Source organism: Cynocephalus volans, chromosome 9, assembly GCF_027409185.1.
Source record: "Cynocephalus volans isolate mCynVol1 chromosome 9, mCynVol1.pri, whole genome shotgun sequence".
Lineage (NCBI taxonomy): Eukaryota > Metazoa > Chordata > Mammalia > Dermoptera > Cynocephalidae > Cynocephalus > Cynocephalus volans.
This window is the reverse complement of record NC_084468.1, coordinates 96,528,409-96,552,670: the sequence shown is the minus strand read 5'-3', so window position 1 is coordinate 96,552,670 and position 24,262 is coordinate 96,528,409. Positions and strand designations below refer to the sequence as shown.

General features: G+C 37.2%; 1 protein-coding gene across 2 annotated transcripts in view; it reads right to left on the bottom strand.

Annotated features, from left to right (window-relative positions):
• The window catches only part of ENPEP (glutamyl aminopeptidase), an 82,654-nt gene that overhangs the window by 4,280 nt on the left and 54,112 nt on the right, over positions 1-24,262 (bottom strand). The window contains exons 12-18 of one of the 2 annotated variants that reach the window (XM_063107792.1): positions 21,865-22,001; positions 21,678-21,733; positions 15,975-16,125; positions 14,944-15,017; positions 14,730-14,834; positions 14,471-14,641; positions 12,158-12,298 (exon numbers count right to left, since the gene is read on the bottom strand). In XM_063107792.1, coding sequence (XP_062963862.1) covers positions 12,158-12,298; positions 14,471-14,641; positions 14,730-14,834; positions 14,944-15,017; positions 15,975-16,125; positions 21,678-21,733; positions 21,865-22,001 — 835 coding nt within the window. The remainder of the gene's footprint in view (positions 1-12,157; positions 12,299-14,470; positions 14,642-14,729; positions 14,835-14,943; positions 15,018-15,974; positions 16,126-21,677; positions 21,734-21,864; positions 22,002-24,262) is intronic. The other variant, XM_063107791.1, reaches the window with a different exon arrangement.

Genomic DNA, 24,262 nt, shown 5'->3' with positions numbered 1-24,262 from the left:
TTTTCAATATGTTAAAAACATTAAAAATACCTTCCATATAAATAAAGAAAAAACACCTCTCTCTTGGTCTCACCTCTCTCTCGTCATCCTTTCTCTCACCTCCCCATTTACAATCAAACTTCTCAAGAGATTTGATTTCTCGTCTCTGTCTCCTCATCAAAGACACATTTATTGATTTGCTTCAATTGAGGTCTGCCTCCATCACTCAACTGAAAAGCTGTTTCTAGAATTACCAATGGCTTTTATGTCAATACATCTAATGGACATTTTTTAATCTTTAATTTACTCAACTTTTAAGTAGTTTCTAACAAGGGATCATAACCTCTTTGAAACAATCTCCACTTTAACCTCTCAGAAGAAACTCGAAGACATCATATATAGCAAACCGAACTCATAGTTCTCCGGCAAACCTTATCCTTTCTATAACCCGAGGCATTATCCGTGTCCCCTCGTTTTATCTCCCATTTCCAATCTACCACCAAGTTCTAAATGCTGTTGTTGTCTCTTCATCATCACCATTACATCCATAGCACAATCTACCACCATCTTTTCCTGGGGCTATCACAACACCTAACTGCCTTTGCCAAATCCACTCTGGCCCCCAGCCAGGTGTATATTGTACCTGACTACCAGAGCTTTCTTTTAAAAGTAAAATAGATCATTCTGCTTTCTTACTGAAAACTCTTTAGTGACTTATCTTTGCTTTTGTAACAAGAGCCCAAATCTTAAAATGACCCTGCAGCTCTTGGCCCTTATCTTTCCTTTTTCCTGATGGTAGGCCTCCAGCCAGGAAGGCTTCACTTCCTGTCTTCAGTTTAATCATCACTTCTTTAGGGAAGAACTTGTTTCTTTTGACTTGGTCAGTTTCCCTTTATACTCTTTCAGTGTGCCCTGAACCTCTTTTTTGGTAATTACAGTTTTACATATACATACATGTATTTGCATGACTCTTTACTTAATATTGTTTTCCATCACTGGCTGTAGCTCTCTAAGGACAGAGAACCAGGTCTGTGTCTCCCTACAGTTGCACCCCAATGCCAACCATAATGCCTAGCTCATAGTTGCTGCTCCATCATATTCATTGGATGTAAGAATTATAATTTAAAATGAGATTCATCTATTCAACTTGCGAGAATAGTTTTAAAATAACAGCACTAAGATTTGGAAAAGTATCAAAAAATAGGCAGTTATTACTAAAAATTTTTTGGATGGCAATTCTGCAGCATTTATCAGAAACCCTGAAAATGAACACAAACTTTACACCAGTAGTACCACTTCTAGTATTAATTGTATCTTAAAGAAATTGTCGAGGACACTCAAAAAGAACAAAGAGATTCAGTTGTTCATCAATACATTATTTATAGCAGTGGGGCAACAATTCTACTGTCCAACAGATAGGGACTGGCTGAACAGACTAAGATACATCTACACACTGAAATACTATCAAGCCATTAAAATTATTTTGAAGAAGCATACTTAAAGACATGAAAAGACATCCACAAATAGGGTGGGGAAAACAAGTTATAAAACCATATGCATAGTATGATTCCATTTCTGTAAATTAATAAATAAGCAAACAGCCATAGAGAAATGACCTAAGGAAAAAAATAACAAGACCACAGGAGTTATTTCTAGATGGTCATAATACAGGTAATTTTTGTATTCTTATTTTTGCTTATCTGCACTTTGTGCAAAAAACACATATCAATTTTATAATAAGAAAATAGGTATTTCAAAAAGGAAATCACACTGAGTTGCTGCAGTGAGATTCTATGGTTTTAAAAAAAATCTGTGAGAGGTTTCAAGATGGCGGTGACTGTGGCAGTTGGCGCGGAGTAGCTGAGGTGGAAAAGGCGGCCACTGGGCCTCAGGCAGCTGGGAAACTTGTGGACCTTCCTCTCGCCATCTCTTAGGGGAGGACTGCTGCTGGTGGCCGGTCACGGGGGCTGACCGCCACTTTGCCCTCGGCAGGAGAGGCTGCCTCATTTACAGGCAACAGCTTTGAAGTATGGAACAGGAAAAGAACTGTTTCGTAGCTGCAAAAGCAAGTCTCTAAACAGGGAACATGGCGCCAGGGCTGCTGTGGATGCAGACAGGATCCCGGAGGCTGGGGCTGCGCTGAAGGTGGCCAGCTGCCCTATTCATGATTCGAGGCTTCAGGCCGGCATAAAAGAAGATTCCTGGGAGTGCCCGAGCCGCGCTGCAGGACCGAGCAAGCAGCCTGAGGCGGCGGGAACCGAGAATGGGGAAGGTGACAAACCAGAGAGTGAGCGCCCGACCTGGAGCAGCCCTGTGAGTGACCCCTGGCCCGGCCCTGCTCGGGGGGCTGATGCCCACCCAGCTTCCGCCTGCATCACCGGGCCACCCACTGCCCCAGGGCTGCCTCCATTTTCTCAGGTGGTGTCAGCTCCAGCCTGGCTCGGCTCCTCACTGAGCCTTCCCACTTGCTTACCTCAGCACGGGGCTTCCCGGGGCCTGCGGGCCAGCCTCCCCTCCCACTCTCTCCGTGGTTCTCTGGCGGGGCTGGTGGTGTGGGGCGTCCCTGGCCAGTGTTGGGAGGGCAAGGAAGTATGGGCGGGGCCAACTGTCACTCCACCACACCCTGGACCCCGGCCCTCAGTAAACTTCCTGTAACTGGGAGGCAGATACCATCTCTGCGGCCACCAGTTCGGAAAAACGCCTAACCAATTTCTGGTTGGGAATAGTGTGGTAGGAGACTTCCCAAGTCCACTTAAACATGCCGGAGAGCTGTCTGCAGGCGGGCACTGGACTCGTCCAGGCCAGGGGGATACAAAGGTGAACCGTGTGCTGCGGGCTCCTCCTCCGAGGAGCTCACGCTCTGGTGTGGGAAATAAGACAAGTACACAAATACCCGCGATACCAGGAGGAAGGTGATAAGTCCCGAGAAAGATCTACACAGTGCTACAAAGGCACCCAGAGCGACTGGTCATCTGTGCCTACCAGAAACCTGGTAGACTTCCTGGGCGAGGCAGTGCCGAGCAGGGTCTTGAAGGCCCAGCTGATAGACGAGGGTTGCAGAAGACACGTCCCAGGCCAGCCCAGTGTGCACAGAGCGGGAAGACGTGTGGCCAGGGAGGCAGAGACTCGACAGAAACCACACACCCTGTGGAGTCACCAATGCATGATCCAACAGCCCGGGCCAGAGCACACAGAACAGGGAGAAGTCCTGTACGGGAAGTGAAAGCTCAAAAGAGATCACACACCCTGTGGTACATGATCCAGCAGCCCAGCAAGTCCAAGCTGACCAGAAAGGTGGCTCCCCAGAGAGGCCCAAGACCCGAGGCAGCCATACACACAAGGCACTAAAGGCCAACTGAGCAGTCACGGAGGTAGCCATACCAAATTGGCAACCACAGCAACATCTTAGTTAGTCAATAGTCTCAAACCGGTGGACTGTGAAACCCCCTGCCACAATGAATAAACATCAAAAAGAAGATACCAGAAATACAAAAAATCAAGAAAGTACACCACCAAAAGTTAATAAATCTCAAACTCTAGATCCTATAGAATAAGAAGCCCTTGAAATGACTGACAAGGAATTTCGAGTGATAATTCTAAGGAAACTGAATGAGATACAAGAAAACTCAGCTAGACATCATGATGAAATTAGGAAAAGTATACAGGACCTGAAAGAGGAAATGTACAAGGAAATCGATGTGCTGAAAAAAAATGCAGCAGAACTTGCTGAACTGAAGAAGTTATTCAGCGAAATAAAAAACACAACGGAGAATTTAACCAGCAGGCTTGTCAAAGTTGAAGAGAGAACCTCTGAACTTGAAGATGGGCTGTTTGAAATAACACAAGCAGACAAAAAGAAAGAAAAAAGAATCAAAGACATGGAAGAAAATCTGAGAGAGATATCAGACAACCTTAAGCGCTCAAATATCCAAGACATGGGTATTCCAGAAGGGGAGGAAAATGGAGATTCCATTGAGAACATATTCAACAAAATAGTGGCAGAAAACTTCCCAGGTATAGGAAAAATCACAGATCTTCAGATCCAGGAAGCTCAACAATCTCCAAACGTAATCAACCCAAAAAGGCCTTCTCCAAGACATGTTATAGTCAAATTGGCAAAACTCAGAGACAAAGAGAGAATCTTAAAAGCTGCAAGAGAGAAGCGTCAAATCACCTATAAGGGAGCCCCAATCAGGCTAACAACAGAATTTTCATCTCAAACCCTAAAAGCTAGAAAGGAATAGGATGATATATTCAAAATACTAAAAGACAAAGATTGCCAGTCAAGAATACTTTACCCTGCAAGGCTATCCTTCCAAAATGAAGGGCAAATACTATATTTCTCAGACAAACAAAAACTGCAGGAGTTCACTACCACACGACCACCCTTAGAAGAAATCCTCAAGGGAGTACTGGGTTTGGTTCCTGAAAAATAACTACCATTGCCATAAAAACTCAAGAAAAATCAAAACCCACTAGTATAATAAAAATGGCATTCATGAAGAGAAAACAAACAAACAAAAACGCTATCTACAACCTAAGGAACCAACAAACACAGAAACCAAACAGTAAATCAGAAAGCAAGGAACAAAAGACATCTAAGACAACCAAACAACCAATAAAATGCTAGGAATAAATCAACACCTTTCAATAACAACTCTTAATGTAAAAGGCTTAAATTCCCCAATCAAAAGACACAGACTGGTTGACTGGATCAAAAAGGAGGACCCAACTATATGCTGCCTACAAGAGACCCACCTCACCCATAAAGATTCACATAGACTAAGAGTGAAAGGATGGAAAAAGATTTACCATGCAAACAGAAAAGAAAAACGAGCTGGAGTAGCTATTCTTATATCTGACAAAATAGACTTTAAACTAAAAACCATAAAAAGAGACAATGAGGGACACTACTTAATGATAAAAGGACTGATCCATCAAGAAGACATAACAATCATAAATATGTACGCACCCAATGTTGGAGCAGCCAGATTTATAAAACAAACTCTATTAGACCTAAAGAAGGAAATAGACACTAATACCATAATAGCAGGGGACCTGAACACCCCACTGTCAATATTAGACAGATCATCTAGGCAAAGAATCAGTAGAGAAACACAAGATCTAAACAATACTCTAGACCAATTGGAATTGGCAGATATCTACAGAACATTCCATCGAACAATGTCAGAATATTCATTCTTCTCATCAGCACATGGATCATTCTCCAGGATAGATCACATATTAGGTCACAAATCAAGTCTCAATATTTTCAAAAAATTGGAATTATCCCATGTATTTTCTCAGACCACAATGGATTAAAACTAGAAATTAATAACAAACGATACTCTGGAAACTATACAAACACATGGAAATTAAACAGCATTCTACTTAGTGACATAAAGGTCCAAGAAGAAATCAAGCAGGAAATCAAAAAATTTCTTGAAACTAATGAAAATAATGATACATCATACCAAAACCTGTGGGATACTGCAAAAGCAGTATTAAGGGGGAAATTTATTGCATTAAATGCTCACCTCAGAAGAATGGAAAGATGGCAAGTGAACAACCTAACACTTCACCTTAAAGAACTAGAAAAACAAGAACAATCCAAACCTAAAGTTAGCAGACGGAAAGAAATCATTAAGATCAGAGCGGAACTGAATGAAATTGAAACCCAAAAAACAATACAAAAGATCAATGAATCAAACAGTTGTTTTTTTGAAAAGATAAATAAAATTGACAAACCATTAGCATGGCTAACAAAAAAAAGAAGAGAGAAGACTCAAATAACAAAAATTAGAAATGAAAAAGGCGATATTACAACTGATTCATCTGAAATACAAGGAATCATTCGAGACTACTATAAACAACTATACGCCAACAAATTTGAAAATCTGGAGGAAATGGATAAATTTCTGGACATACACAAGCTCCCAAAACTGAACCATGAAGATGTAGAAAATTTGAACAGACCAATAACAATAAAGGAGATTGAAGCTGTTGTCTGAAGGCTCCCAACAAAGAAAAGCCCAGGACCAGATGGATTCACAGCAGAATTTTACCAAACATTCAAAGAGGAATTGACACCGATTCTTTACAAACTATTCCAAAAGATTGAAACGGACGCAAATCTCCCAAACTCATTCTCTGAAGCAAACATCATCCTGATACCAAAACCAGGTAAAGATATAACCAAAAAAGAAAACTACAGGCCGATATCCTTGATGAATATAGATGCAAAAATCCTCACTAAAATACTAGCAAACAGAATACAGCAACACATACGTAAAATTATTCACCACGATCAAGTGGGATTCATCCCAGGGATGCAAGGTTGGTTCAACATACGCAAATCAATAAATGTGATACACCATATGAATAAACTCAAACACAAGGACCATATGATCATCTCTATAGATGCTGTAAAAGCATTTGATAAAGTTCAGCACTCATTCATGACAAAGACCCTCTATAAGTTAGGTATACAGGGAAAAGATCTCAACATAATTGAAGCCATATATGACAAACCCACTGCCAATATCATCCGGAATGGGGAAAAGCTGAAAGCTTTCCCTTTAAGAACAGGAACCAGACAAGGATGCCCACTCTCACCACTCCTATTCAACATAGTGTTGGAAGTACTAGCCAAAACAATCGGAGAAGAGAAGGAAATAAAGGGCATCCAGATTGGAAAAGATGAAGTCAAACTGTCCCTGTTTGCAGATGACATGATCCTATATATCGAACAGCCTAAAACCTCTACAAAAAAACTGTTGGAATTGATAAATGATTTCAGCACAGTAGCAGGATACAAAATCAACACACAAAAATCAGTAGCATTTCTTTTCTCCAATAGGGAACATGCAGAACGAGAAATCAAGAAAGCCTGCCCATTTACAATAGCCACCAAAAATATAAAATACTTAGGAATTGAGTTAACAAAGGATGTGAAAAATCTCTATAATGAGAACTACAAACCACTGCTGAGAGAAATTAGAGAGGATACAAGAAGATGGAAAGATATCCCATGCTCTTGGATTGGAAGAATCAACATAGTGAAAATGTCCTTACTACCCAAAGTGATATACAAATTCAATGCAATCCCCATCAAAATTCCAAAGACATTGAGATACCATCTAACCCCAGTTAGGATGGCTAAAATCCAAAAGACTCTGAATGATAAATGCTGGCGAGATTGCGGAGAAAAAGGAACTCTCATACATTGTTGGTGGGACTGCAAAGTGGTGCAGCCTCTATGGAAAATGGTATGGAGGTTCCTCAAACAATTGCAGATAGATCTACCATACGACCCAGCTATCCCACTGTTGGGAATATACCCAGAGGAATGGAAATCATCAAGTCGAAGGTATACCTGTTCCCCAATGTTCATCGCAGCACTCTTTACAATAGCCAAGAGTTGGAACCAGCCCAAATGTCCATCATCGGATGAGTGGATACGGAAAATGTGGTACATCTACATAATGGAATACTACTCAGCTATAAAAACGAATGAAATACTGCCATTTGCAACAACATGGATGGACCTTGAGAGAATTACATTAAGTGAAACAAGTCAGGCACAGAAAGAGAAATACCACATGTTCTCACTTATTGGTGGGAGATAAAAATTAATATATAAATTCACACAAACACACACACACACACACAAAAAGAAAAAAACGGGGGAGGAAGAAGATATAACAACCACAATTACTTGAAGGTGATACGACAAGCAAACAGAAAGGACATTGTTGGGGGTTGGGGGGGAGGGAGAACGGAGGGAGGTTTTGGTGATGGGGAGCAATAATCAGCCACAATGTATATCGACAAAATAAAATTAAAAATAAATAAATAAATAAATAAATAAATAAAGAGAAAAAAAAATTCCAAAGACATTTTTCTCAGAAATGGAAAAAACTATCCAGACATTTATATGGAATAATAAAAGACCACGCATAGCCAAAGCAATGCTGAGCAAAAAAAATAAAGCTGGAGGCATAACACTACCCGACTTTAAGCTATACTACAAAGCTATAATAACCAAAACAGTATGGTACTGGCATAAAAACAGACACACTGACCAATGGAATAGAATAGAGAATCCAGAAATCAACCCACACACTTACTGCCATCTGATCTTTGACAGAGGCACCAAGTCTACACACTGGGGAAGGGACTGCCTCTTCAGCAAATGGTGCTGGAATAACTGGATATCCATATGCAGGAGAATGAAACTAGATCCATACCTCTCACCGTATACTAAAATCAACTCAATATGGATTAAGGATTTAAATATACACCCTGAAACAATAAAACTTCTTAAAGAAAACATATGAGAAACACTTCAGGAAATAGCACTGGGCACAGACTTCATGAATACGACCCCAAAAGCATGGGCAACCAAAGGAAAAATAAACAAATGGGATTATATCAAACTAAAAAGCTTCTGCACAGCAAAAGAAACAATTAACAGAGTTAAAAGACAACCAACAGAGTGGGAGAAAATATTTGCAAAATATACATCTGAGAAAGGATTAATATCCAGGATATATAAGGAACTCAAACAACTTTACAAGGAAAAAACAAGCAACCCAATTAAAAAATGGGCAAAAGAGCTAAGTAGGCATTTCTCTAAGGAAGATATACAAATGGCCAACAGACATATGAAAAAATGCTCAACATCACTCAGCATCCGGGAAATGCAAATCAAAACCACACTGAGATACCATCTAACCCCAGTTAGGATGGCTAAAATCCAAAAGACTCTGAACGATAAATGCTGGCGAGGTTGCGGAGAAAAAGGAACTCTCATACACTGTTGGTGGGACTGCAAAATGGTGCAGCTTCTATGGAAAATGGTATGGAGGTTCCGCAAACAATTGCAGATAGATCTACCATACGACCCAGCCATCCCACTGTTGGGAATATACCCAGAGGAATGGAAATCATCAAGTCGAAGGTATACCTGTTCCCCAATGTTCATCGCAGCACTTATAATAGCCAAGAGTTGGAACCAGCCCAAATGTCCATCATCAGACGAGTGGATATGGAAAATGTGGTACATCTACACAATGGAATACTACTCAGCTATAAAAACAAATGAAATACTGCCATTTGCAACAACATGGATGGACCTTGAGAGAATTATATTAAGTGAAACAAGTCACGCACAGAAAGAGAAATACCACATTTTCTCACTTATTGGTGGGAGCTAAAAATTAATATATAATTCACACACACACACACACACACACACACAAAAAAAAAAGAAAAAAAAACGGGGGGGGGGAAGAAGATATAACAACCACAATTACTTGAAGTTGATACGACAAGCAAACAGAAAGGACATTGTTGGGGGGGAGGGGGGGAGGGAGAAGGGAGGGAGGTTTTGGTGATGGGGAGCAATAATCAGCTACAATGTATATCGACAAAATAAAATTTAAAAGAAAAAAAGAAAAAAGAAAATCTCCTAATTGCTGATAATATTTTTTTTTGCAGTGATCTTCTATAATTTCTAAAATGTTCCTCTCTGTTTTGTTCTTAGTGATTAAAAATTAAAGAACATATTTGGGAACTAGCAATGAATAGACAGAATAAAAACTGCAACTATCTGTGTAAATACCAAAAATGTGAGAACAAAATATGTTCATCCAAAGAAACCAATATCATATACAATATAGAAAATAGGGGGAGATATGCCATATATTTATCATACTGGTCATTTTTAAAACTAAAATAAGGATTTATACCTTAAATAGTTCGAAAAAATTATATGAAAATCATCTTTTTGGACTTAATCTTTATATAAAAATACTATTACGTTATCTAAAAAATAATTTTAATGCACACAATACTTTTAATTAAATGCTTATTAAATTATTTTGTTTATGAGGCAGTGTTCAAATGGTTTCAATCATGACCTATTAACTTAATTTTTCATCTATAGTCCTAAACAAAAATCATACCCCACTGTTGGCTCATTCAACTTCTCAGTTTCATCAAAGAGTTTAGTGGAAGAAACAAAGCAAAAAATAATTTTCAAAATATCTTTGGGACTTTGTGGTTAAGTCTAAAACTGGCAAGGGCATTAGTGGTGTGGCCATCAGCTGTCATAAAAATCACATGACAAAAGCTTTATTTAAAAAGCAGCTTGTTTATTTTAGGGTGACAGTAAATTGTTCAGAAATGAAGGCAATAGAACTACTCATGAAATTTGAAAAATGTTCGAGAGTTTGGAAATATTTGGATAAAACTTGCTCATTTCTGTTTAATTTGTCTTATCCATTTTTCATGGAGAAATTCTATTTATTCAAACCAAACATAATTAATATTGGTTTTTTTGTGTGTGTTAGACATGTGGTTATTATATAATTTTATGTTTGTGGTCATTTGAAATAATATCTCATGAGAATAAGACCATTAGACTATGAAGAAATACTAAAAGCCTTAGGCAAGGGTTTTGGAACTAGTTCTGGAAGCAGTTTATCGATTTGTTTTTCTTGGAAAAAAATCAGTTTATTAGGTCTAATTCATTTATTTTAAGGCCAGATGTTTATGACCTTTATGACCAGGTAAAACTTATTTTTTCCTACTCTTTAATTTTTTTTTAGAGGTATAACAATGAACTAATTTTTAAAAACTCAAAATGCATTACTTGAGGTAAATTATATAAGCACTATTTAAATAGGCCTTGAGAAATTTTATATTTAATAAACAATAAGTGAATGGTCATTTAATAAAATGCAAAATAGAACATTGTTTACTTGTCTTTTCACAATAATTCAAAAGTAAGCACTGTGCTTTATATACATAGACTTCTTGCGGCATGCACCAAAAAAAAAAAAAAGAAAGAAAGAAAAAAAAAAGATAGTTCTATGGTCTTTTTGATTAAAACAAAACATGCAGTAGTGTGTCATCATACATCTTTCAAAATTGAGTGTGTTACTTTACCTTGCATGACATGAATTGTTACACCCAGATAACATGTTCTTAATAGGTAGATTTATTCATTCTAAACCAAGCATTTCATTGAAACAATTATAAACTGATGAACAACACACATACACGTGCGCACAAGCATGCACATGCACAACCAATCTTCATAGTGATGGATGAGCAGTTACATTCAATAGTCACAAGAATAGAAAAGGCAAAAATGTATCACAAATAGGCAGAAGCAATGTAGACTACCTTGGCTGAAAACTAGAGATATAGTCTGGATGTCAGAAGGAGGAGAAATATAGACACAGTGACACCTGTGAATTGTAGGGTAGAAAGAGAAAAGAAATAAAAGTCATCATTGTAGTTGGTATTTCTCATCAGGCTCTCATTATCAACCATGCAGTGCTGCTGGATTGACAGGAGAGATTAGAAGGAGATCACAGAGGCTGTTTCCTAATGTGGGGATTACAGATGGTAAAGGTCTTTTGGTCAGTGTTTACACATTTATTTGGGACATATATTCATCCTATGTTCTATGTAATACTCTGTCAAGAAAACATCTTTTTAATAGAAATTGAGCATTATGTTTAGAGGACCAGAACCAAGAATAGCAATATTTCTTCCACATGGGGCTGACGAAACAAGAAGTTTGGAAACTTCATTGATTTTTCTCTTTTTTCATCCTTGCTGTTTCTCAATTTAAAGCTGCTATTTCCTGGGAAATATAGTTCCCTTTTAAGAACTAGTCTATACACTTGAAGATCATGATACCAGATCATTAGATCTGGTCAGGGGAGATAAAAGTTATCACCCATACATGCCCAGTAAGATACAGGGCTATAATCCAACCCAGGTCCAGGAATTCTCATTTAGTTTCATCTAATATTAATTGAGAACTAAATAAGTGCCTGGCATTATGCTGGATACAGCACAACAGGCAGTATTATACTAATTAGTGTTAACCAAACTAAAAATAATGCAGTTTAGTCACCTCTCCAGATCGCAGAATCTTATAGATCAGTTGGAAACAATAATTTCCTGAAAAGGGATTATGCTTAAAATTAACTAGCACATTGCTTCCCTGAAAAGAAAATACCATGATTCTTTACCTCTGATAATATACCATTTCTCATATTATATAGTTGTCAGAGAAAGTGCTCCAAAGAGAAAAAAGAAGGAACCTGGATATGGTAACAAACAAAGAGCACAGCAGGCCATTATCTGATCATCCCACCTGTCAACTAGATAGTCCCAGTTGAGTTGTATCCAATTCCAGGCCATGGTCTTCCCATAGCTGTTATATGAGATGTACCGGATGACCGTGAACACATCCTGAGTTCTAATAAGGTTTGTGTCCTTGAGCATATCCAAATACCTGTGAGAAGCCAAACAGAAAAACAATTCAAAATGAACTTTTAATGTTCACCCTTAGCTAAATTCCAATACAACATAGCTTTCATTCCAGCAATTCAATTCTTGAGGCATCAACTGACAAATTTAATTAAATATGACAAATGATGAAAAAAAAGTTTTAATTTTCTAATATGTGTAACTGTTTTTACCAGCACCACAGTGTCCCATGTGAGCTAACTGGCCAGCTCTTGTTTAACTGTTTTTTAAAGAATGACTTATGATTTTGAGGACTAGTGAAATGTAAACTACAGAAACATTTAAAAACTACCTTATTTTGGAAGTACTAAAATAAAAACACAAAATTTTAACTTGATCTTTTGAAATACCACTTATTGCATAGAAGCAATTCACCTGTTATTCCACTAAATTAAAAAGAAGAAAGTAAATTAAGAGAAATTATTTACGCTTTTATTTTCTAGAACTGTTAGACCTTGTTTGTTCTTCCCTAGATTGTAAGAAACAACCTTATAATGTAAACTATGGTTAGATTAGTTGGCTTTAATTATAGCATAATGCAAATAGGTCCAAGATAAATTAAGTGACCAAATGGATAGATTTTATTAAATTTATGCCATGGCTGCACCTAGAATTACTTTTCTAGCCCAATACCTTACAAGTTAATATTATTATTCAAAAAGTGTTTCCGAATAAGATTGGCACATATTTTGTTCATTAAGAGAAGGCACCTCAAAAACAGATATCTACTGCTGATAGACAGATATATTTTCATATTCTCCAAGTCCTGCTGCCCCATGGCTTCGTACCCACTCGCTTGATTTATTTATATCTTTAGGCAAATAGGAGATCATAACTACAACAAAGGGATCGCTGTTAAACTTGAGTTGTGAGATAGTTCTAAGAGTCAGCCTTTGTCAAAGAGAAGAGATATTTCTAAATTTCTTATGTTTTTATTAGTATATCAAGAGCCAGACTAGCATACTTGACTATAGAAATTTACCCTAAGTGAGACTGGAGAAAACTCAAGCTCTAAGGGAAGTCCATGCCACATGAACTGGAAAACACCACTCCCTCTAGTCCCAAGGGAAAAGGACTGTCATTCAGTATCTACTTTTGTACTACGTCAAAATGGCATGGGAGTGTGAATAGTACATTCTAGGTAGATGAGGTGAATATATTAATGTATTTAAGATAATACTCCTTGCTCCTTTGACTTGTGGGTACTGTGTAGGGTAGACTAGAAGTTTCTTAATAAAATGCAGGGGTGCTGGAAGGGCTGTTGGGAAGACAGACATGCCATGCAATGCAGGTGTTCGTGAACGGAAGCAAATGACTGGGGCTACAGTTTTTGTCTCTGGATGGCAGACAGGGCTCCAGCAGGTAAAATGTGATCAATGAAAAATCAGTGGGCTCTGGTCCAAGACCAAACTAGGTAAACACCTTAAGGCAAAACCAGGAAGGACCAGAGGTCCCTTTTTCCATCACCATGGGATGCCTTATTCCCCTATATACAGAAGGAAAATGAGGAAAGGAACGGATTCTAAAGACTGAACATTTACTCCAAGAAGACTATTTAAACTAGAATTCTAGTTTAACAACTGATTTAAAAAGTAGACTGACAGACAAAAATGCTCAACTCCAGTTGTTCCTCATCTTACTGGCTCATCAACCCTGGTGTGAGAACTCTTGAGAACAATCAGATAGGAAATAAAGACACTACATTTTCTTTGTACTTGCAGTTGTTTGGGTAAATGAAAATACAACCATTTATCATATGTTTCAGATAAGAAAGGAATTCCAGGGAAGCTTTTCCTGCAGCCTGGGTTTGCTGCAGAATCTTCTTTTGCTCTGGTCATCATTCAACACTGGAAGACTGTAGATGGCTGAAGTAACACACTCAAATGTGGGTTATATTGACTCCAAAACTTTAAAAAAGCCACTGCACGTGACTGAAAACTACCTGCCTCCAGAATCTTTTCATATGAGATTACACTCTTTATTGTTTAAGCCAATCTTAACGTTATTAATATTAATCTTAATGTTTTGTTTCTTGCAAGGATAAAAACTTTTTAATGAATTTTGGGGGAAGTCATTATACTTTAATCAGAGTCTTAAAGAGATTGACACAGAAAGTATTGAATACCATTCATATAAGTGAAATAAAAGCCGAACTGACCTCGACAAAAGGGTAACATTCTTCACACACGCTAATCCATACAGCAGTTTTTCTTTTTCTTGAGCTAATGAAGTTTTCTGGTATTGCTCAAGAGTATAGTTCCATGAAGTCTCATTGCCAGAGTTCTGCATCCCATACCGATACACCAGAAGCCTGAGATTTACAGGAAGACTGGAAGATGAAACAGTGTTTCAGAAATTTAAAGGACTCATTTCTCAGTTTAAAGTCTTTCCAAAATGAAAACAAGGTGAGTAGTCACCTGACATTCCCACTTAGCCACTGATCAAATAATTTAGAAGCATTGTTCAAGGCTTCTCTGTCTCCCATCTTGCATGCGAACCCCAACACGGAGGTACGGAGTAACCTTAAAAAAAAACAACAAGCACAAAGCCGGGCCTTAAGCACTTTCAACACGTCTTAAAACACACGATCAAATGTTAAAGGAGTATTAGTTTTAAAAAGGCAAAAATAACTTTGTGAGGTGGTCTCCAGTATCATTCCATCCTAGAGAATCAGCAATGGGCTTCACTTGACCTTGGAAGTATTCCTGAAATAAAAGCATCATGTACAATGAGTGATAATTTACTATTTATCAACAGTGCCCCCTATTGTAATCTTTTTTCCTACTAGTTCAAAGAACTTTAGGCCCGTCCTTAAGAAGGAATGTATTCAGTTTTTGTCACTTTTCCATTTTGCTTCAGTCCTGAAGATAAAAGCCATTCTGGATCTTTCTCTAAGGATTTATAAAATTTGGGGGAAGTCCCTTTTAACCTCCATTTCTTAGTTAACATATGTAATACACAGAAAAACACTTGACATACTTCCAGTACCAAGAAGATTGTCCATAAAATAATTTTAAAAGCTAGTATTTGTATATTGCTTTAGTTTTACAAAGGACTTTTATATTGTTTGATCCTCACTATTCATTACCATAGTCAGGCAAGTGCTGATGTTCCTATTGAAGAAAGGAAATTAAAACTTACAAATATTAAGTCATTTGTCTAAGTTCTTTCATTTATTAAGTGGAAGAGCTAGAGATTTAAATCTAGAAATTGTTTAAAATTACAACTGTCCTAGCAAAGTGCTACAGAAATCTTATAATAAAATCTTTATGTGAAAATAACAGTAGTAAAAACAGGGAAATATAATGTTATATTTTGGTAACAAATTCATTTTAACATAGATAAATCCATTTAAAATAGGATCTAGTTAATATTTATAACTTAGAATGAATAATTTAAATAAAAAATTATTGTATTCATTCTAACACTAAAATATACCTTTAAGTGGTTTACTGAACGACAAATACTAATACACTTTAAATGGAAAAAGAATAGATAACATGTCTTTGCTTTGATTAGTCACGTCATGACACTTTCCTTTGATTTCACTTGGGAGGCAGATATGCTTTTGCATCACCCAGTAGCAACTTCCCTCAGAAAGCATTTTCTTCTACTAATGGCTAAGCATTTACTTTCATAAGATATCACAGCATGAACATCACCTCAATTATAGGGTATAGTTCTTGATCATCTTCAAACATGCTAATGATGTAGGTTACGGCTGAAATTACTCTCTGCCACGGTAAATAATCCTCTTCGCTTGTGAGATACTTTGTCAAGTTCAGAGGCACCCGATAATCTAGAAGTTGAGCTCTGAGAAAAAAAAAAAAAACACGGTTAATTAAAAACTATAGACTTTAGTTTCCATCCGACTGATAATACTAATAGGGGAATCGTAGTTCATCAAATTAATGAGGATTCTTCTATCAATAAATTAAGAAATTGCATATATTGTTGAGACCCAATCAAAGAATTTTGTTCAAAATGATGTATCAGAGCTTTCATACATTCAGGAGTAAGGAGGAAGATGACATTAAGATGTACATTTGAAAAGTGACGATAGCAAATTTTCAGATAAAACGAAAGCCATTTCACTATACAGTTAATATTAATAAATAGAAACTTTAAAAGTTTAGGTTCACAAGCTGATTATAATATACAAATGCCACTATAAATGTATTATATTGAAATTATTTATAATTGCCTGTGAAGAAGCATGAGCAACAGTACTCATGAATATGAATGCTTACAACATTCAAAAATTGAACTTATATTTTCCTTTATTACATCTTCTCCCTTATACATTTCCCACTAATCTTCATAAATAAAAATAAACTCTTCTCTTTCAAAAAATTTAGAAATACTATTTTTTTAAAGGATAATACTTTATTACTGTTATAATTCTAAGAAAACATAAGCAACTGAATAGCTTCTGAAAGTCAAAAAGATGGATTTTTTTCAATTGCATTTTCTTTTTATCTTATTTTAAAATTTAATTGTTCACATTTGTGGGGTACAATGTGTTGTTTCAATACATGCATATATTGCACATGCATATATTATACAATGTTTCACTTAGAGTAGATAGCCTATCCATCCTCTGAACACTTATTTTTGTGGTGATTAGTCAAGATACTCTTTTCTAGTTATTTATTTTTTAATTGGCACAAATTGATTTTACATATTTATGAGTACAGAGCTATATTTCAATACACGTGTACAATGTTTGATGATCAAATCAGGGTAATTAGCATATTTATCATTGCAAAAATTTATCATTTCTTTGTGAGGAGAGCATTTGAGCCAATTGAGAACATATAATAAATCACTGTTAATTATAGATGAATAGAACTACTGTTGATGACTAGAACTCATTTTTCCTAACTAGCTGTGATTTTGTATCCATTAAACAACCTCCCCTACCTGCCTTCCTCCTCTCTTTCCCAGCCTCTAGTAACCACAGTTCTGCTCTTTTACTTCTTTTTGGTGTTCACACATGAATGAGAATATATGGTATTTGTCTTTCTGTGCCTGACTTATTTCACTTAACATAACGTCTTCCAGGTTCCTTCATGTTGCCACAAATGGCAGGATTTCATTCTTTTTTATGGCTGAGTAGTATTCCATTGTGTATATATACCACATTTTCTTTATCCATTCATCTATTGATGAACACCTAGGTTGATTGCATATCTTGGCTATTGTGAATAGTGCTGTAATAAACATAGGGTTGCAGATATCTCTTCAGTATGCTAATTTCCTTCCCTTTGCATAAATACCCAACAGTGAGATTGCTGGATCGTATGATACTTCTGTTCTTAGCTTTTTGAGGAATCTCCATACTGTTTTCCATAATGGCTGTACTAACTTACAGTTCTACCAACCGTGTATAAGAGTTCCCTTTTTTCCACATCCTCACCAGCATTTGCTATTTTTTGTCTTTTTGATAACAGCCATTCTTACTGGGGTGAGATGATATCTCACTGTGGTTTTGATTTGCATTTCCCTGATGATTAGTGATGTTGAGCATTTTTTCATATACCTGTTGGCCATTTGTGGGTCTTCTTTTAAGAGATGTCTATTTAGGTACTTTGCCCGTTTTAAAACAAGATTATTTGTTTATTTGCTGATGAACTGTTTAAGTTCCTTGTATATTTTAGATATTAATCCCTTGTTGGATGCATAGTTTGCAAATATTTTTTTCCCATTCTGCAGGTTGTCTCTTCACTATGTTGATTGTTTCCTTTGCTGTGCAGAAGCTTTTTAGTTGATATAATCCCATTTTTCTATTTTTGCTTTCATTGCCTACCCTTTAGAAGTCTTCTCCATAAAATTTTTGCCCAGACTAATGTCTTACAGTGTTTCCCCTGTGTTTTCTTCTAGTAGTTTCATAGCTTTAGGTCTTACACTTAAGTCTTTAAACCGTGTTGAGTTGATTTTGGGATTTCATGAGAGATGGGGTCTAGTAAGCTGTCCTCTTTGCCATTCTTCCTGCCAGCCAGCATTCTCTGCTTTCCCTTACATGACGACCTACCCCTCTCCTGGCTGTGTCAAACAGTGGGCTGCTGAGCACAATATCTGCTACTGAGGAAAAAAAGCAAAAGAAAAACAAAATAGACTAGTGTGACAGGTGAAGAAAAAAGGATTCTTTCTGTCTCCATTTTGGCAAGGCCCCAAGACCAGGTCCCTTGGTCTATGCTTCAAAGTAAGATGCAAGACCACCAAAGCAGGACCAACATGGCCAAGAACAGGTCATAGTGACCTTTAGCTGATAACCCGCCACCAGACTATAAAAGAGGCTGGACAGCTAAGTGGGAGAGTGACATTTTAGCAGAGGGCTTTTAGAGAGCACTATGGGTGTACTGTAATGCTCTCTCCTCCAAGGGAGAGGGCTAAAGGATGCTTTTCTCTCAGATTAAGTCTAGGAAAAGGGGTTTCAGTGGCACAACTCAGAGTTTTACCTGTGTTTACTGGAATTTGGGGGCACAGTGGCCTGGTGTCTGATACCCTGAGAAATCTAAAGGATGAGAGATCATGGTTGGCTAGTGCTCTGACCTCAGAGTGAAGAGATGGGACTGCATTGGGTGGCCTGTCCTCCCAGACATTGTTGGGGCAAATGACACATGGATACTTCCAATGGAGCAGAAGTGGGTTGGAGGTTTTTACTTGCCCACCTCAAGGAAGCTGCAGGAGAAAGACCCTCGGCAATGAAATAGGTGTGGGTGGCAAAAATCTCATGAAAACTCCATGCAAGGAAAAGAGTCAGCAATAAACATCAAACAAAGTTCAAAAAAAACCAAAAGTAGATAGCACATCACAGTCTTTCTTCCTCTCAACCATTCTCCCTGCCTGTTCTTCTTGTCTTAACTTCAAAGAACTACAGGCAGCGTGGTGAGTGCAGAGAAGCAGCAGAAGCTCCAAGTAGGGTAACGAGAGGGAAATCAAGTGTCCCATTCCCGCTGTGGGTGGCTGACAGAGGTGGGGGCAGGGGGAAACTTTAAATGAAATAGAAAGCTTTAACGATTTTACTTGACTGGGCATATTATGGAACTAAGATGGCATGGGGGGACTAGAAGTGATGGGGTGAACTTTTATTCCTCTCCTTGACCAAAAGAGTCCTGTGCCCAGCCCAGGCAGTAAGAGCAAGTACTAGCTCTTCAAATCAGGTTTGAAGGGATGGGACAGGGGAATAAAGAATATATTTATTTTCGGATGCACCATTTTAGTCCTGATTATTAAACATAATACTGTAGTTTTATTTCTTTTTAAACACCTACGTAGACCTGCCACAGGTACTTAACCTATAAAACTAAATGTTTCTGCTTTTTTTCCCCCTAAAGTTTCAGTGTGGTGTGGACACAACTCTAACTCTGGTGGAGTCTGTCACTCTCTGAGTCCCCCTTTCCTCAAGAGCTGCAGAAAGAAATAGGACCAGGTGATAGCTCAAGTATTTTCTAGCTCTGTTGTTGTGTGATCCTATGTATGTTTTGGTTTTAAATTTGTTTCACTTTCTTCCTTTCCACAGCTCTTCATAATTTTATGTGGCTGTGGCCAAGGAGCTGAGCAAATGCGAGAAAGTCTTTCAATACTGTGAGTTACTTGCTTTATACACAGTTCCTCAGAGAGAGTTGTTCAAGAGGCTTTCACTTCGTCTTAAAGCAAAAAGAACTGTCTGCATTGTGTTGTGATGGGAATTAAACTATAGAGATTTTACAGTTCTTTGTAATTTCTAACAACCAAGAAGCTGACCTTTGGAAAAGGTGCATTCACAGGAGAGTTTCCCAGAAAAAATTCTAAATGATTCCTTATGTTTTAAAATACCTATTGATCATATTCTTTCATCACTTAATTCTCTAGTCTCTGCAAAGTGCTTGGCACATAGTAGGTGCTCAATACATATTTTTTAAATGAGTGAGTGGCATACTGTAATATAATGAAAGTAATTAATCTGTTCCCTATCCAGGAGATTAAACTTGGATATTCACTAAAGAGCATCTTATTGCTATAAAAAAGAAATACAAAGGTAATCTAGATCAAATTGAGAATAGCTTTTTTAAATGCATCTTTGTTGTTAAATCAATAGTGGATGCATTTTGGTCAAGTAATGTAATTTATCGAGTACTCTACTCTTTGGGGTGCTTTATATTTATTATCTCATTTATTCCTCACAAGAGTTTCATGAGGTCATCTCCATTTTACTAATAAAGAAAGTGATCCAGAGAAGTTAAGAGACCTACTCAAGGTGATACGGAATCATGATTTCAATCAGGTTTAGGAGACTGTTTTTTAACCATATAATTCCTTCTTTGAAAAACATCAGGGAGATTTCTGATCTCCAATATACTGTCTAGGAAGTCTATGTAAACTTCCTCTCCCATGTCTTTAGTATGATTATACTATCCTTCCAGCCATCTATTCAGCCAGTATTTATTGAACATCAACTATTATTAGCTACATATGGTCAGGAGCTGGGTATGGGTGCCTACCCTTGTGAAACGTAAAGTTTGATGAGTGAAATGGACAATTAATAAGCAATGACAATCTAATACTGTGGGGAAATATAAGGGCACATAAGAGGGACACCAAACCCAAACAAAGAGGCCACAGGAGGCTACCTAGGGAAGTGCATCTCATTCTCAGTATATTGCTTATAACTAGAATGCGGCAGCCTCAAAGCCAGAGAAGTAAAATTGGCAATGTCCCAAGCTCCTGCAAAGTGCCAGAAACTCAATAAATGCTTGTTAACTTACTGGTGCTAGCCTACCTGAAAAAAAATTTAGAGGTACCATGGTTACTACTCCTCAATTCCCCTAATCTATGATGATTATCTTTTTCTAAGTGCAGATTACTTTAGGCCTTGAGAAAGAAGTCAAATTTCCTAAATGGTACCTTAATTCTTATCAGTCCTAGAACACCATGGCTCATTCTTCTTACCCCAATGACCTGAACAAGACTTGACAATTCTAGCCACCAAATCTTACAGTGGACTTGGGCTCACATAATTGAATTAATGAAACACATTCTTTGTCTTTTTATTAAATCAAATTATGAAGGTGTACTTTTGAGCATTTGCAAATGTCACTCCTAATTAGCTCAAGTATTCTGATATAGACAAACTGTACTCAAAGTCAACAGGGTGGGTGAGCTTTTATGTGGACATTAACGGCTAATATCAGTATTTTAGCTCTAAGCCTCATACGACCTTTTAAAAAGAGGGTTAAGAAAAACAATAACATTTTAAATAGTGACTTTGGATATTTTAACCTAAAATTGATTAGTATCTAGATGTTATAATCTGTTTTTTAAAAGATTTTATGATAAAGCCCACAGTCTTTTAAGTGATCTGGTCTCATTCTAAAACATACCTTGACAAAGCAAAAGCATCATCAATCAGACTTGCACGATCAGCAGAAGAAAAGGTCTGGGGAGAAGAAGAAGAAGAGGTAAGAAACATGATTCCTAAAACAAAGTGTATTGAAAAATAATTAACATCATGAAGATGCTGTTCTTAGAACAAAAGTGAAACAATTCATAACTATTGCTATCTCTTACCTTGTGGTTGTCAGAAAGATTTAGAGCTATCGAGTCCCAAATTGATAGTTCATAATTTACACGATAAAACCCAATATGATCTGGGTTTATTTTGAGAAAACCATTTCTACTAGTATTAGAAGAGTTCAAAGTGATTCCTGTGGAGTAAATAAACACTAATGAGAACCATGTTTGCATATATTGTAAACACAGAGAAATTAGACCCAGAGGGCAAAAAGAAAAGAAGAGAAAAGAAATATTAGCTCAAGGAGTCAAGTTTGATTTGGATCCAAAGCCCCAAAACCTAATTCTTATTTATTTGCCTAACTTTAGAATGTCACTGGAGTGAGTGAGCTAAAAAAGAAATGTCATGTAAATCGATGTCCTATAATTTGTGACTTCTTACTGGCAGAAGCTTGCCAAATGGGTGAAATAATCCTGGGCTGGTCGATCCTTCAATAAAAGAAAACAATGCCTAAAGACAGAGAAGTCCATGCCTTCAGGGGTAGTCAATATATTCCTAACAGTAGTAGGTTAATTACACAAAGAATATTCACTGGAGATGACTGAGGAGGGGATAAAAATGTAAACATTTAAAAAAATATTTCATTGAAGTTAACATTCAATTTGATGGAAATTGCTATTGTTAAGTAAATAGTGATTTGAGAATCAGTAACTCTTAAAATGTCAAGAAGGCTTGCAATAGAATTGAAATCCAAATACAGCATTCTTGATTTTGTAATTAATTTCATACTTGCTCTTCCAATTTTATTTTTATTTGTAAAGTCTCCTACTTCCTTATTTCAATTGATTGCATCAATCCTTTTTCATCAATGGATTTACCAAATTAACTTTCTTTCTAAGGTAGCATTTGATATTTACACAGGGCTCCAGTACATAGATTTTAGAAACCCAACATCAAAGGAACAGAGACTTATGTTTCAGGTAAAAGACACACACTTAAAATAATAGGTATGCTCTGATATGATCAGTGTTTCTTAGCATTACTCCTACATTTTTCAATTCATGTACTCTTTTGTCTCCATGAACAATAAACAATTTAAATAATGGTATGGGAACAGTTAGTATATGTAAGGAATTTCAAATAGTTTAATGTAGGGTGAGACACTGGAAATAGAAGAGGCTGGAAATAACTATCAGGGCTTCACTGTGAAGAGCCACGTGCCACACTAAAGGAGTCCATCTTCTGAGAGGTGGGATGATTTTTAGGCAGGGAAATAACATGGTCAAGTCTGTTTTCTAGAAAGGTAATTTTGACAGTGATATGGGAGATATTTCGGAGGGGATTCTAGAGGCAGGAAGACTAACTCAGAGTCCACTGTAATCTAGGGCTGGAGAGGATGAGGGTTTACACTACTGTGGAGATGATGAAAACTGAAAGCAGGTGATGTATTCAAGAGTCATATCACAGGTAAAATCAACACTGTTTTTTGGACTTGATGTGGACAGTGGAGGAGGGAAAATGGCTTGCATGACTGGATGAATAATGGTGCTGCTATTGGAGACTAGAGGAAGGTGAGTCATTTGGGGAGGAAAGATGATTTAAATTTTGGAAGTGTTTGCACGGTCTGGAAGATATCCAGGACACAGTAGTTTTTCATAATATATGAGTAAGCTCTTCAGCAAGACAATAAGTTTCTTTAGGAACTTTCAGAGTAGGTACTTGACAAATTATAAACCCTTACCTCACTCATGTAGTATTTATCTTTCTTTGTCATTCTCTCACGGACAAGTTGTTGAAAGAAAACTAATCTTTTGGCAACCGTGTGCTTAGAATGTTTGCATCAAGAGGAGAGTCTCTTGCTAAGCATAAAGGCATATGTTACAAGAGAAAGAGCATGAACTTTGAGTCTGACAGAACTAGGATAAGATCCTTGCTCTGTGACTTACTAGCTGTGTGACCTTGGCCAAATCACTCGACCCCTCTGTGTTCCAGTTCTCCATGAGGGAAATAGGGATAAAAATTCCTCACAGGCCTGTTGTGAAGATTAAATAAGATAACATAGGTAAAGTGTTGGTCACGTAGTTACGTGTTATGTGTCCGACAGATGGTAGCTATCCCCATTATTGTGAAAGGAGATAGGCTGCCAGTTCTATAAATAGCGAAGCAAATATAAATAACACTGAAATGTTCCTGGCAATCCATCTAAATGCTGCAGTGTTTTAGTGTGCTTTATATATACCTAGTAAAGCCTGTGTAGAGTTACTGTGATTTTTCTCAATTTATAGATGAGGAAGCTGAGATCCAGGAAGTCAGCAGTTAAGGACTTTCCAAGTTCATGCTACTTTCAGAGCAGTTGTCAACAGCAAAATACTGTTGGGTTGTTCAGTTACATAATGAAGTCAGTCAGACTGAAATACTGATGCCTTTTCCTGGTGACACTTAACAGTAAGGGCG